The 13,770-nt window shown below is 42.5% G+C and overlaps 1 protein-coding gene across 1 annotated transcript in view; it reads left to right on the top strand.

Annotated features, from left to right (window-relative positions):
- Window positions 1-7,806, top strand: part of PIWIL1 (piwi like RNA-mediated gene silencing 1) — a gene marked incomplete at both ends in the record, with an annotated part of 33,187 nt that extends 25,381 nt beyond the window's left edge. Inside the window, 3 exons of the mRNA XM_082641018.1 lie at window positions 5,322-5,447; window positions 7,387-7,534; window positions 7,690-7,806. Of these exons, the coding sequence (XP_082497144.1) occupies window positions 5,322-5,447; window positions 7,387-7,534; window positions 7,690-7,806 (391 nt within the window). The remainder of the gene's footprint in view (window positions 1-5,321; window positions 5,448-7,386; window positions 7,535-7,689) is intronic.
- Window positions 7,807-13,770: the final 5,964 nt, after the last annotated feature.

Below are 13,770 nucleotides of genomic sequence, written 5' to 3'. Positions count from 1 at the left end.
TTTGTTAATATGGTGTATCACATTGATTGATTTGTGTATATTGAAGAATCCTTGCATTCCTGGAATAAACCCCACTTGATCATGGTGTATGATCCTTTTAATGTGCTGTTGGATTCTGTTTGCTAGTATTTTGTTGAGGATTTTTGCATCTATGTTCATCAGTGATATTGGCCTGTAGTTTTCTTTCTTTGTGACATCTTTGTCTGGTTTTGGTTACAGGGTGATGGTGGCCTCGTAGAATGAGTTTGGGAGTGTTCCTCCCTCTGCTATATTTTGGAAGACTTTGAGAAGGATAGGTGTTAGCTCTTCTCTAAACGTTTGATAGAATTCACCTGTGAAGCCATCTGGTCCTGGGCTTTTGTTTATTGGAAGATTTTTAATCACAGTCTCAATTTCAGTGCTTGTGATTGGTCTATTCATATTTTCTATTTCTTCCTGAGTCAGTCTTGGCAGGTTGTGCATTTCTAAGAATTTGTCCATTTCTTCCAGGTTGTCCATTTTATTGTCATACAGTTGCTTGTAGTAATCTCTCATGATCTTTTGTATTTCTGCAGTGTCAGCTGTTACTTCTCCTTTTTCATTTCTAATTCTATTGATTTGAGTCTTCTCCCTTTTTTTCTTGATGAGTCTGGCTAATGGTTTATCAATTTTGTTTATCTTCTCAAAGAACCAGCTTTTAGTTTTATTGTTCTTTGCTATCGTTTCCTTCATTTCTTTTTCATTTATTTCTGATCTGATCTTTATGATTTCTTTCTTTCTGCTAACTTTGGGATGTTTTTGTTCTTCTTTCTCTAATTGCTTTAGGTGCAAGGTTAGGTTGTTTATTCGAGATGTTTCCTGTTTCTTAAGGTGGGATTGTATTGCTATAAACTTCCCTCGTAGAACTGCTTTTGCTGCATCCCATAGGTTTTGGTTCGTCATGTCTCCATTGTCATTTGTTTCTAGGTATTTTTTGATTTCCTCTTTGATTTCTACAGTGATCACTTCGTTATTAAGTAGTGCATTGTTTAGCCTCCATGTGTTTGTATTTTTTACAGCTCTTTTCCTGTAATTGATATCTAGTCTCATAGCATTGTGGTCGGAAAAGATACTTGATACAATTTCAATTTTCTTAAATTTACCAAGGCTTGATTTGTGACCCAAGATATGATCTATCCTGGAGAATGTTCCATGAGCACTTGAGAAAAATGTGTATTCTGTTGTTTTTGGATGGAATGTCCTATAAATATCAATTAAGTCCATCTTGTTTAATGTATCATTTAAAGCTTGTGTTTCCTTATTTATTTTCATTTTGGATGATCTGTCCATTGGTGAAAGTGGGGTGTGAAAGTCCCCTACTATGAATGTGTTACTGTCGATTTCCCCTTTTATGGCTGTTAGTATTTGCCTTATGTATTGAGGTGCTCCTATGTTGGGTGCATAAATATTTACAATTGTTATATCTTCTTCTTGGATCGATCCCTTGATCATTATGTAGTGTCCTTCTTAGTCTCTTCTAGTAGTCTTTATTTTAAAGTCTATTTTTTCTGATATGAGAATTGCTGCTCCAGCTTTCTTTTGGTTTCCATTTGCATGGAATATCTTTTTCCATGCCCTTACTTTCAGTCTGTATGTATCTCTAGGTTTGAAGTGGGTCTCTTGTAGACAGCATATATATGGGTCTTGTTTTTGTATCCATTCAGCCAATCTGTGTCTTTTGGTGGGAGCATTTAGTCCATTTACATTTAAGGTAATTATCGATATGGATGTTCCTATTCCCATTTTCTTAATTGTTTTGGGTTCGTTATTGTAGGTCTTTTCCTTCTGTTGTGTTTCTTGCCTAGAGAAGTTCCTTTAGCATTTGTTGTAAAGCTGGTTTGGTGGTGCTGAACTCTCTCAGCTTTTGCTTGTCTGTAAACGTTTTAATTTCTCCATCAAATCTGAATGAGATCCTTGCTGGGTAGAGTAATCTTGGTTGCAGGTTTTTCTCCTTCATCACTTTAAATATGTCCTGCCAGTCCCTTCTGGCTTGCAGAGTTTCTGCTGAAAGATCAGCTGTTAACCTTATGGGGGTTCCCTTGTGTGTTATTTGTTGTTTTTCCCTTGCTGCTTTTAATATGTTTTCTTTGTATTTAATTTTTGACAATTTGATTAATATATGTCTTGGCATGTTTCTCCTTGGATTTATCCTGTATGGTACTCTCTGTGCCTCCTGGACTTGACTATTTCCTTTCCCATATTAGGGAAGTTTTGAACTATAATCTCTTCAAATATTTTCTCAGTCCCTTTCTTTTTCTCTTCTTCTTCTGGGACCCCTATAATTCTAATGTTGGTGCGTTTAATGTTGTCCCAGAGGTCTCTGAGACTGTCCTCAGTTCTTTTCATTCTTTTTTCTTTCTTCTGCTCTGCAGTAGTTATTTCCACTATTTTATCTTCCATGTCACTTATCCATTCTTCTGCCTCAGTTATTCTGCTATTGATCCCATCTAGAGTATTTTTAATTTCATTTATTGTGTTTCTAATCGTTGCTTGATTCATCTTTCATTCTTCTAGGTCCTTGTTAACTGTTTCTTGCATTTTGTCTATTCTATTTCCAAGATTTTGGATCATCTTTACTATCATTATTCTGAATTCTTTTTCAGGTAGACTGCCTATTTCCTCTTCATTTGTTAGGTCTGTTGGGTTTTTATCTTGCTCCTTCTCCTGCTGTGTGTTTTTCTGTCTTCTCATTTTGCTTATCTTACTGTGTTTGGGGTCTCCTTTTTGCAGGCTGCAGGTTTGTAGTTCCTGTTGTTTTTGGTGTCTGTCCACAGTGGCTAAGGTTGGTTCAGTGGGTTGTGTAAGCTTCCTGGTGGAGGGGACTAGTGCCTGTGTTCTGGTGGATGAGGCTGGATCTTGTCTTTTTGGTGGGCAGGTCCACATCTGGTGGTGTGTTTTGGGGTGTCTGTGGACTTTTTATGATTTTAGGCAGCCTCTCTGCTAATGGGTGGCGTTGTGTTCCTGTCTTGCTAGTTGTTTGGCATAGGGTGTCCAGCACTGTAGCTTGCTGGTCGTTGAGTGAAGCTGGGTGCTGGTGTTGAGATGGAGATCTCTGGAAGATTTTCCCCGTTTGATATTATGTGGAGCTGGGAGGTCTCTTGTGGACCAGTGTCCTGAAGTTGGCTCTCCCACCTCAGAGGCACAGCAGTGACTCCTGGCTGCAGCACCAAGAACCTTTCATCCACACGGCTCCTCAATTTGGGATGATTCATTGTCTATTCATGTATTCCACAGATGCAGGGTACATCAAGTTGATTGTGGAGCTTTAATCCGCTGCTTCTCCTTCCAGCTCCCATTAGGGAAACGGGATGGCCAGTCAGATATTTGAACTTATTTCTTCGAATAGGGTTATGCCAGACGTGGTCAACAGGGCATGGAAGAGTACCCTTTGGGGTTTTAATTTTCTTAGGAGGCAGTAAGTTTTCAGGACAAGGACCAGCACTGGCTGTATAGGTCAGAGAAAGTAGAACTTCCTGAGGGATGAACTCATTCTGAAGGGAAGTAGGAAGGGGTTTTGACGGCTCCACCAGACTTTTATTCTCCCTTAGTTTAGGAAGTCCGTTTCTGCGTCAGAAGTGATGGGAAACCGACACTTGCAGCCCGGTACCGGTAAACTGTGCTTCCCGCCAGACGTCTTGTAGCCGCACCTTTTTTCGTGACTTGTCTTTATGTCACCACATTTGCTAAATCATTTCTTGTGATGTCAGAGGACTAAAATCCACTCTGTCTTTTTTTTTTTTTTTTTTTTTTGGCTGTGTTTCGTCTTCTTTGCTGTGCGCGGGCTTTCTTTAGTTGCGGCGAGCGGGGGCTACTCTTTGCTGCGGTGTGCGGGCTTCTCATTGAGGTGGCTTCTCTTGTTGCGGAGCATGGGCTCCAGGCATGCGGGCTTCAGTAGTTGTGGCTCGCATGCTCTAGAGCGAAGGCTCAGTAGTTGTGGCGCACGGGCTTAGTTGCTCTGCGGCATGTGGGATCTTCCCGGACCAGGGCTCGAACCCGTGTCCCCTGCATTAGCAGGCGGATTCTCAACCACTGCGCCACCAGGGAAGCCCCACTTTGTCTTTTGATTCCTGAGACTGTGGCTCTGTTATATCCAGATCTGCTGTAGCTGGGCAGTGAGAGGTCTATTGTACATGGGTAGATAGTGATATTCCTAAAATGTTCCTCCATTTACTTAAGTAGAATCACCTTCCTGCCCCTTGTATATTTGGCTCCTTCTACCATGAAGGAGCACACTAAGTTTATGATTGAACAGAGGTTCCCATGTGGGGATCTTTCCGACCATCAGTCTAGACAGTATGTTGTGAATTGCCTACCCAAGTCAAACAGTACCAGCCAGGTCCACACTGCATGTGAAGCCCTCTGCTTCCCGGTGTGTAGAATAAAGTATATTTATGCTCTTAAGGAACTAATGTTCTAGCTGGAAAAAGAGCACAGGAAACTTGAGGAATTGAAAATCCTAATATTTATCAGGGGTTATTACATGCCAGCACCGGTCTAAGTGCTTAGCGTGTTCTCGTTCATTTATTCCCAAACGGATGTGTGTACACAGTGTGACTGTGTCAGACAGGGAAAGTGAAATGAACCTTTAAGAGATGGATAGAAAGGGTATTCAGGCTGAATGCATACTGGCAGTTACAGGGCTGCCCTCAGGAGAGCCAAAAGGCATGTGGAGGCAGTGGATCTAACACGACACAGAGCTGAAAGCTCCCTAGGGCAGAGGAGTTCAGTCTTGACATGGGAAACCACCTGCAGAATGGGGCTGGGGAGGGAGAGGGGAAACAGCAGTGTTCTGGTGCTGCTGTGCGGCGGGCTGCGGAGTGGCTGAGCCGGGAGAGACAGAGACCCCGGTGTGTTGTCAGCCAGTCACGTTGAGAGGCAGGAAGTTAGACTTCAGAGACTGCTCAAGTTAGCTTACCTGTCCAAGATTTGAGAGTTAATATCTTACTTTCCACATAGAAGAAAATGCCCACTGAAAAGGCTTTCAAACTGTGAACTTTAAAAACCTGCTGGGTTTAACATTTTCGTGAGACAGGTATGTCGTTTGCTTGGTTTAATGATTAAACATCTACATGACCTTGAGTCACAGGGCCCAAATATGCCATTTTATTTTCTACTTGCAGTAGTTTCCTGGCCCTAACTCCACGCCCTTACAAGCTGTGGAATCCTCCTTCACAACTGGGATAGCTAGTATGCCCCAAGAGGGATGTGCGTTTCCTTTTAAATGGAGTGTATGAATGTATGAATGCTTCAGTGCCCTGAAAATATGACTGACTAAATGCAGTTACATTCATCACCATCTTAAGCCCAAGACTAACGGTCATTGTGGTGAAGAAACGAGTGAACGCCAGATTTTTTGCTCAGTCTGGAGGAAGACTTCAAAATCCACTTCCTGGAACCGTTATTGATGTAGAGGTTACCAGACCAGAATGGTAAGTTCTGTATTAGATGAAGATAGGTTTCTGTTTTGTTTTTTAGCATAGCCTCTGTACATTATCACCTTTAACACATTTACTTGATAGTTCTTATACTTTATTTCTTATAAATACTAAAGTCTTTCATTAGTTTGATCTAATAATGCCCATGATTTATTAACTTAGTCTCTGAAATGGCGAACAGAGGCTTCTGTGCCATTTCTCTCTGGGGGAAGCGGGTTATTGTTTGTGGTATTAGTTATACATACTGAGTTTAAGAACAGCTGCTCTAGATTGCTTTTGCATTTTTTTTTACATATGTAACCTCATCCATAGATTGTTATTTTCCAATCAAAATTTTTAGATCTGTAATGCACTTAGTTACCCACAGGTCAGAAAGTGTCATCTGAAACACAGTTTCAGGTAGAAAAGTGGCTTCTGAGCAAACACTTTTTATGTAACCGGGAGCTGCACTCTGCCATAAGAAAGCCACCTAGAACATTCGGGGGCACACGGTAATGATCTTATTAGCACACGAGGGTTCGACTGTAAAGTCATGAAATTTGGTTCCTCGAAAACCCCTTTGTAGGGAATGGAGTACAAGGCAGCAGGTCATGTTCACGCTGGCACGTCATCGGTCAGTCCACATTAATGCCCGCTTCATGGGAGTGAACAGCTGTGATGATTCTGTCTTCACATATAAATTTTTGGAGCCCTTTTTAAAAAGGGCAACTTTAATCAGGGTAAAGTGTCAGCCTAGGTGCAAACTTTGAATGTGGAACACTTCTGTATGAACCTTAGGTAAATGAGGCATTACTGTACTAAATTTATGTAGACAAATGATAATACAGATTTCAGTTCTGTTTAGTCCTGTTATCTGACAATGTATAGAAACTTTCTTTCAAGGTGCATTTCCTTGGATTGTGTCTTTCTCTCAGGCAGATGTTAGTTATCAGAAGGCTTCTAACCTGTCGGGGAAAATCATTGAAGGAGGAAGACAGAATGGCTAAGATAGTAACTAAGATATTACAGTTTCATTTCCTGCAGGATTCTCTTTAGTGATTCAGAGTGACCTCATGATACTTCTAACAGTACTACCACTCTGATCACCAAAGCTCAGGTGTAACATTGACCTAAAGTCATAATTTCTTTTAACAATTTGGGGTAAAATCCAAGTTGAACTATAAAGTATGAAAACAATTTGATTACTTTTTACCAGATGTTCTTTAAAACTGAACAGCTGCTGTTGCTACTCAGATACTTGGAGAAGTCCACTTTGAACCATAGTAACGTGCTTAAACTGGGAACAGAGGGTTTGATTCTAGCTCTTTTGTGATTTCTCTGTTCTTTTGGGCAAGTCATTTAACATCTCTGAAACCCTCATTTTGCTAAATAACAGTAATCTGTTGTAGATCAATTCTGATTTTAAAATTTGTCTAGTTTCAATGGACATAATAAATTAGAGTTAATTTCTTAATATGTGTATCAGGTCAGATTACAATATCTCTGGATTGATGTTTAATTGGTACCAAAAAAATGAACAAACAAACAAAAAACCTGATGTTCCTTTACGGTTGCACTACTTGGTTCTTGATTCTAGAGCCTGTTGCTGCTCAGTCATCTCCCTCAGATGTGGAGTGGAAACAGTGACCCGGTACAGTGGCACCGTCATAATTAGCAGCCGTGTCAAATGTTTGTTAATGCCCCGAGGCATCAATGATAGATATTTAAAAATATAAATAATAGTAGTATCTTAAACCTCTTTCACACACAAGCATTCCAAAATGGTTCATGAATAACAAGTTCTGAATTCAAGGAAGCACATTACGTTTTGAGAAGATGAGGTCACATTTTAGTGTACTGGATCTTTTCACTGTAAGAAACTTGAATCATCTTAATTTTAGCTTTCAAAAAGATGAGCCTTACACCCATGTGTTTCTTTCTTTTGTAATTCCAGGTATGATTTTTTTATCGTGAGCCAGGCAGTGAGAAGTGGTAGTGTTTCTCCCACACATTATAACGTCATCTATGACAGCAGTGGCCTGAAGCCAGACCACATACAGAGGTTAACTTACAAGCTATGTCATGTCTATTATAACTGGCCAGTAAGTATTTTTTTAATCGATGTTTATTCACATCAATGAGATTCACTTTTCAAAATGGAATTGCTATGTTGTCTAAGGCTTTTACAGTTAATACCGAGATTTCAATTTAGAGAGCTAGATTCAGAGTAACAGAGCCTTTTCTCTTCCCGCTGAAGGGTGTCATCCGTGTCCCTGCCCCTTGCCAGTACGCCCACAAACTGGCTTTCCTCGTTGGCCAGAGCATTCACAGAGAGCCCAGCCTGTCGCTGTCAAACCGCCTTTACTACCTCTGACCTGCAGGAGAAGAAGACAGGATGCAGCGGTTTGTCTTCTTTGTGAAATTATAACTTTGCGATTTTTTGAAGCTTTTATTTTTTAACTGTTATCTTTCCAGGTGAAACTTGGGAAGGAATTTAGGAGATCTAGAGTCTTATTTCTAACAGTGCTATTAACTGACTTATTTTATAGGTAAAAATTAGGATTTTATATTTTATCTTGTTTGATTCTCATAAATAGGTTGTGAGGATTTTTTGTTTTGAAAAAAAAATGTGGATAAGGTGCTTTGTATTATAAACAGACTCTTAAAGTATTGGAAAAGTTGGGATTTACTTGAAAGTGCTTTCAGGAGTGAGCAAGTCCTACTTGTAAGTCTATATTAACCTTTTTTTTTTTTTTTTTTTTTTTGCGGTACGCGGGCCTCTCACTGCTGTGGCCTCTCCCGTTGCGGAGCACAGGCTCCAGACGCGCAGGCTCAGCGGCCATGGCTCACGGGCCCAGCCGCTCCACGGCACGTGGGATCTTCCCGGACCAGGGCACGAACCCGCGTCCCCTGCATCGGCAGGCGGACTCTCAACTGCGCCGCCAGGGAAGCCCTATATTAACCTTATTTTTGAAATATTTATTTTGAATTTAAAGGAGAGAAAAGGCATAAAGTGGAGGCTCAGTACAGTCGTAAGATAGGATTTTATTTGAGCGTCTGATGATCTCATTTTAAAGAAGAAGCTGCCATTAAATAACCTATACAAGGTATAGGAAAGGTGTGAGACTGTGGAGAAATAGGCTTATTTTTATTTCATTTTGGGGGCTAGGTGTTATGGGGGTTAAAAAAGAAGATAGTTGAAAGTTTTAAATTTCTGTCCAAAGATACATTTTAAGACTCCTTAATAAAAGAGGCCAGTAGTCTATATAAACAGTACTTTTTTTTTTGCAACTGGGACACCATTCCATTTGTCATAAAATAAAATTGCAGTGATTGTCATCTTATTTGAATATAACAGTGTAGTTTTTGTTTTTACTGAAAGCATATGCATTTTCATTCCATTTATTATATTTTTTAAAACTGCTGGAGAGTACACTCAAAGGACACAACTCCATCTTTAAAAGCTAAATTTGTGTTACTTATGAACTTCAGAGTAACACTGTCGGGAAATGCTGCACCCTCACAATGAGCAGTGTAGGACTGGAAATCCTGAACCTGTAAGAAAACGCAGACTAAGAAGTCTGTGTTTTTGTGAAGTTGAAAATTGTAATAATTCACATCTACACACTTGTAGGACGTTTCAGGGAATTTTGCAAAGAGCAGGCTCGAAGTTAACGCGTGACTGTATGCCACCTTCAAGAACACCTTCAAGCATTGCTTGCAAGTGTAACGAGTGTAAACCTTAATGATCGTACACAAGCTACAGGAACTATCATTTCAACTAATGCCATTCAGTAAAGTTACTTGTCTTACCATTATTGTGCTTGTTCTTATCAAATAACTGCCTTTTGGATTTAGCCTTATTAACATATTATGAATGAAAGCCATTTATTTTCCCTTTAGTTCTTTGAGCTAATAACTGTTGCTAACATTGTTTTTGGCTGTTAGCCCCAGTTCCTTAACCTGTTTGATTTCTAGACGTTAGAAGGAGTGAAACACAGGAGATTGTGACGTTTCAGAAGAATGCCAGATAAAGACAATAAAATCGATGAAAGTTGCTAAATGTTGTCACAGTATTAAGGAACATAAGGAAGTCTAATTATACAACTGTAAAAGATGGATTTGGGGCATCTTTTATTTATGGGTTTTTAGGGCTAGTCAGTAACTTAGGTTATTAAAGTCTCATACTTGGCAGGTTTTAAACTATCCTTTAAAGTTGAAAGGCTTTCATATCTTTAAAACTATGAAAAATTGATAAATGTGGTAATTCCGGGAAAGTTGCAGTATTCAAAAGACCCTCACTATATCATAAAGGCTTTTTTTTGCAAGGGACCAAAAAAGCCTCAAATTAATTTAAGCCAAAAAGGGTTATTGACTGGCTTTCTCAAGTCATCCTAGGCAGTGGTTCCCAAACGGAATGTTAAGCGTGACCTTCTTTGCTTTGAAATAACATAGACTACTGGGCTCCAGACCAGATAGATCCAGGAATCAGAACTTGTGGGGGAGAGGCCAGGTGAACTCTTCAACGTACCCCAGGTGGTTTGTCCGGGAATGTGGGCAAACGCCGGTTGAGCAGGTGTGTAGAACCTATAGCTGGTGGAATGCTGTCGGGGACCTGTGTCTTGCCCTGCTTCCTTCTGGGTTGGTTCTAACCAGATAGGATTACAAGGATGGTCACAAAGCCTAGGTTCATGTCTCAGCCTCACTGCAATGAAAGGAACACCTCGTCCACAGTGGTTGCAGCAGAACTCAGGCTGTCTACACATCCTTGAACCTGAGGGACACACTGCCCTGAGAGGGACTTAATAGCTGTTGGGTCAGATGAGGCCCATCTAGAAGTGGGTAGAGGAATGGTTCCCCAAAGAAAACTTAGGTGGTAAAACCAGAAGATGGAACAGACAAGTGAACACAGTGGACGCCCACTGGGTGTCTTCTCTGCTTGTTTAACAGCAAGTCAGCTTGTGATGGAAGTAGGAGTTGCCCTGGTCCCTAGAGGGACAAGTACAACCGAGCACCTGTAAGGGAATTGATTGCTTCCAAAGAACAAAGCCAAAACTCTGAAATCCAGGTTTCTTCCTTAAAAGAGAAATATGCACACCCGAGCTCTACCTCTGAAGGCCTGAGCATTAAGGACACTTCAGGCTCTCCCTTCTCAGGGCCTGGTCTGACCCATCAAACCCGGCGGTTCCTCCGGGGATGAAGCAGTTTGTTGGGGTGGCTCCTTGAGGGCATTACAGCGGGTGATCTGCCTGGTTTTCTCTGGGTACACGGGTTTTGTTTCCCCTCAAAACTCCAAAAAGGTGCCCCTCATTGAAGCTTTCTGTTAGTTTTACACGCTGTTCCTTAGAGCTCATAGAAGTCTTGCTTGAGGATTCTGGAATTTCTGTCGGGAAATAGTGGCTTTGTTCTCTCTGGGTTGAATAGAAAGTCTGTTTCAACATCAGTTTCAGCCTGATGCTATGATATGAATCTTCAGAAGTTTGTGGATTTTTAAGGTTTAATTCTTTCATGTAGCCATAATATTGTCATTCAGATACAGTATTCCCAGGGCTGGGTTTCGGTCTGTTTGCATTCATCATTCCAACCCAGTTGAATCGTTTAAAAATCCAGGGTGAAAAAGAGAGAAATGTTACTATCCTGGAGTGATGACGTCAGTGGAGAGTCCACGTGCTGCTGCCTTGTAGCAAGGTGGTAGCTCTCTGCTCCAGGTCATGCTGCCCCTCCCAGCACCCTGTGCTGCCTGTGGCCGAAGTCCCGTGGGAGCTCCAGACCGCAGCGTCTGTCTGAGACCCCCCTCCTGCCTCCCGGGGTTCTCAGTGTCTTGCCGGTTCTTCCTGGTCTCCCTCACTTGAGAAGGTTGGAGTGCCCCCAGGCTCAGAAGCAGGGTCTCTGAGAAGCAGTAAGAAAAGGGTTTCTTTCTACTCTTTCTCCCTCGGTAATTCCATTCAGTCTCATAACTCATTTCTGTGAAAATGCTGCCCGCTTACAACTCCAGCCCTGGCCTCCTACAGGCAGATGTGTCCGAGTGTCTGATACAGTGGTTCCCAAACTCCCAAAGTCTAGGAACTTCCTTGCCCTCTTAAATTGCTGAGGACTCAGAGAGATTTTGTTTATGTGGGTCATATTTACTAATTGTATATTAGAAATTATATTTTAAAAACGATGCGGAAACCCACATTCCAGTAACTGTTAGACTGATGCTGTCGTCAGGTCATGAAGCCTCTAGAAAATACTGTACTCGTGAGAGAAGAAGAACGAAAAAGGGTTAACAAATTAGGTCCTATGGCCCCCTACTCTGGTCCTAGCCCAGCCAAGACCCTCTGCCTTGGCAGGGAAGGTTCTTTTCCGTTAGGGTTCACACAGCCAAAAACAAAACTGAAGCTGAGATCAGTGCAATGCAACCTTTATTCGATGGCCAAAGAATGGAGAAGTGGGAATTCAGTTCACAGGTCAACCTCTCACTCACGCTCGTGTGGCGAGAGGGATTTGATTTTAAAGAATAAGGACGGTGCGGGGAGGAGCGAGGCTGATGCTGGGGAGGCATCGGCACTGTTCTTCTGGGGGAAGGGGCGGGGTTTCCCTGGAATGGGATGCCACCCTCTTTCTGTCCTTTTTTGGTCGGCAACTTCCGGTCACGGCCGCTGTTAGGTATGTCACTTAGTAGCTGATGTAGTAAAAACAGCGTAGATGAGACTCCGGGTCTGTTGAAGGTCAGATTCGTTGCCATCTTGGTTCTAGCTGGTTCTAGCCGGTTTTTGTCTTTCTCTTCGTTCCTTTGTCTTGGGACCCTGTGACTTAGAGAGATACGTTAGTTCCTGCTCAAGGGAGGAGTTGGCAGGTTTTGAGCAAGAATCTGGTGTCACCTCTGGCAACAGTAGGAAAATGGTTTTGACCATAGAACCCTGGAAGAGTCTCAGGGTACCCCAGGGGTCCCCAGGCCACACTATGAGAACCTCTGGTTGAATAATTTAACATGCCTGGAACTGAACTGTGATTTCTCGCAGACCTGCTCCAGTTCAGTTAATTGGAACTCCATTTTTCCAGATGTTCAGACCAAAACCCTTGGCACCTTTCCTTGAGTCCTGTCTTTCTCGTGTCACGCTTTGGGTTCCTCAGTAAATGTTATAAGCTCTGCCTTCAAAATATCATGAATATCCAGCCACTGTTCCTGTCCCCTCTTTCAAGCCACCACTGTCTCTGCGTTACTAGCACAGCCTCCTAAAGTGGTCTTTTTGCAACAAAGTGATCAAGTCACGCACCTGCTCGTCTTGCAGTGGGTTCCCATCTCAGGAAGACAGTCGTTGCGAGGGTGTGACATTGTGCCGTCCTGCTCTTCACAGACCACCCAGGTGCCCTCATCCAGCCCAGGGACCTTTGCTGGTGCTCCAGGCCCAGATTTCCACATGCTCCTTCAGGTCAGCTAAGATGTCACCAGCAGAGGGACCACTTTCTAAATTTTTAGCATCCCACAGGCATAGAGACATAGCCTTTCTGCTCTCTCCAGCTTTGCTGGTATCAATAGTATATTACTTGTTGTGCTTTTTATATTCTCCTCCCCCACTAGAATGCAAATGATTCTAGGAATCCAGGAGGGCAGTAATCTTTGTGTCTTGTTCACTGTTGTCTCCGAGTGTCTTGATCAATGTCTGGCACGTAACAGGTTCTCAAATATTTATTGAAAGGACAAATAACTAACGTAACCCTTAACTCAGTCAACCAGCCCCTGTATTTCTTATGCATGTTAATGTCAAGGGACCCCTGTATACTCCGCAGTGGTTCTCATCCTGGGCTGTATGTTCTGGTCACCGGAGGGCTTTAAAAACTCCTAATGGCAAGCCCCCACCCAGTTCTCATAAGTGAGACTCCTGGCTTGGGACTTGCACATAGGAACACTCAGAAGTCTTAGCAACAGCTGGAATAATATTATACAAGGCAAAGAAGTGAAATCATCCATGTGGGTAACAACCAGTCAGGCTTCCGAGAAACCTGGATCCTAAGTCCCAGCTTCTGGCCACACCTCAGCACCAGATGTTCTGCCATTGGATTCTTTTCTTCGTGCGTACCTGGAAAAGGAGGTCCTGCCCAGTCCATCTTGGCCCATACTCCCCACCCACCTGACCTAAGTCCAGTGCAAGGGTTGATCAGGTGTGGCAGGAAGGAGCCCTGTGGAGGGGGTATGGCCTCAGCTGTGGTGTGGCAGGGCTGCCCTAGCACAGGCAAGCACTTGGCTCCTGGCCCTGCAGTGAGCAGAGGTTGCACCTGCCCAGGAAGCAGCCAGCCCATAGAGGATCGTTCCTGGGCTACGAGGCACCTGATTTAGGAGTTTGCATGCTTTCAC

Source organism: Mesoplodon mirus (assembly GCF_964341445.2).
Source record: "Mesoplodon mirus genome assembly, chromosome: 13".
Lineage (NCBI taxonomy): Eukaryota > Metazoa > Chordata > Mammalia > Artiodactyla > Ziphiidae > Mesoplodon > Mesoplodon mirus.
The sequence above is the reverse complement of the archived record's forward strand: the minus strand, read 5'-3'. Positions and strand labels throughout refer to the sequence as shown.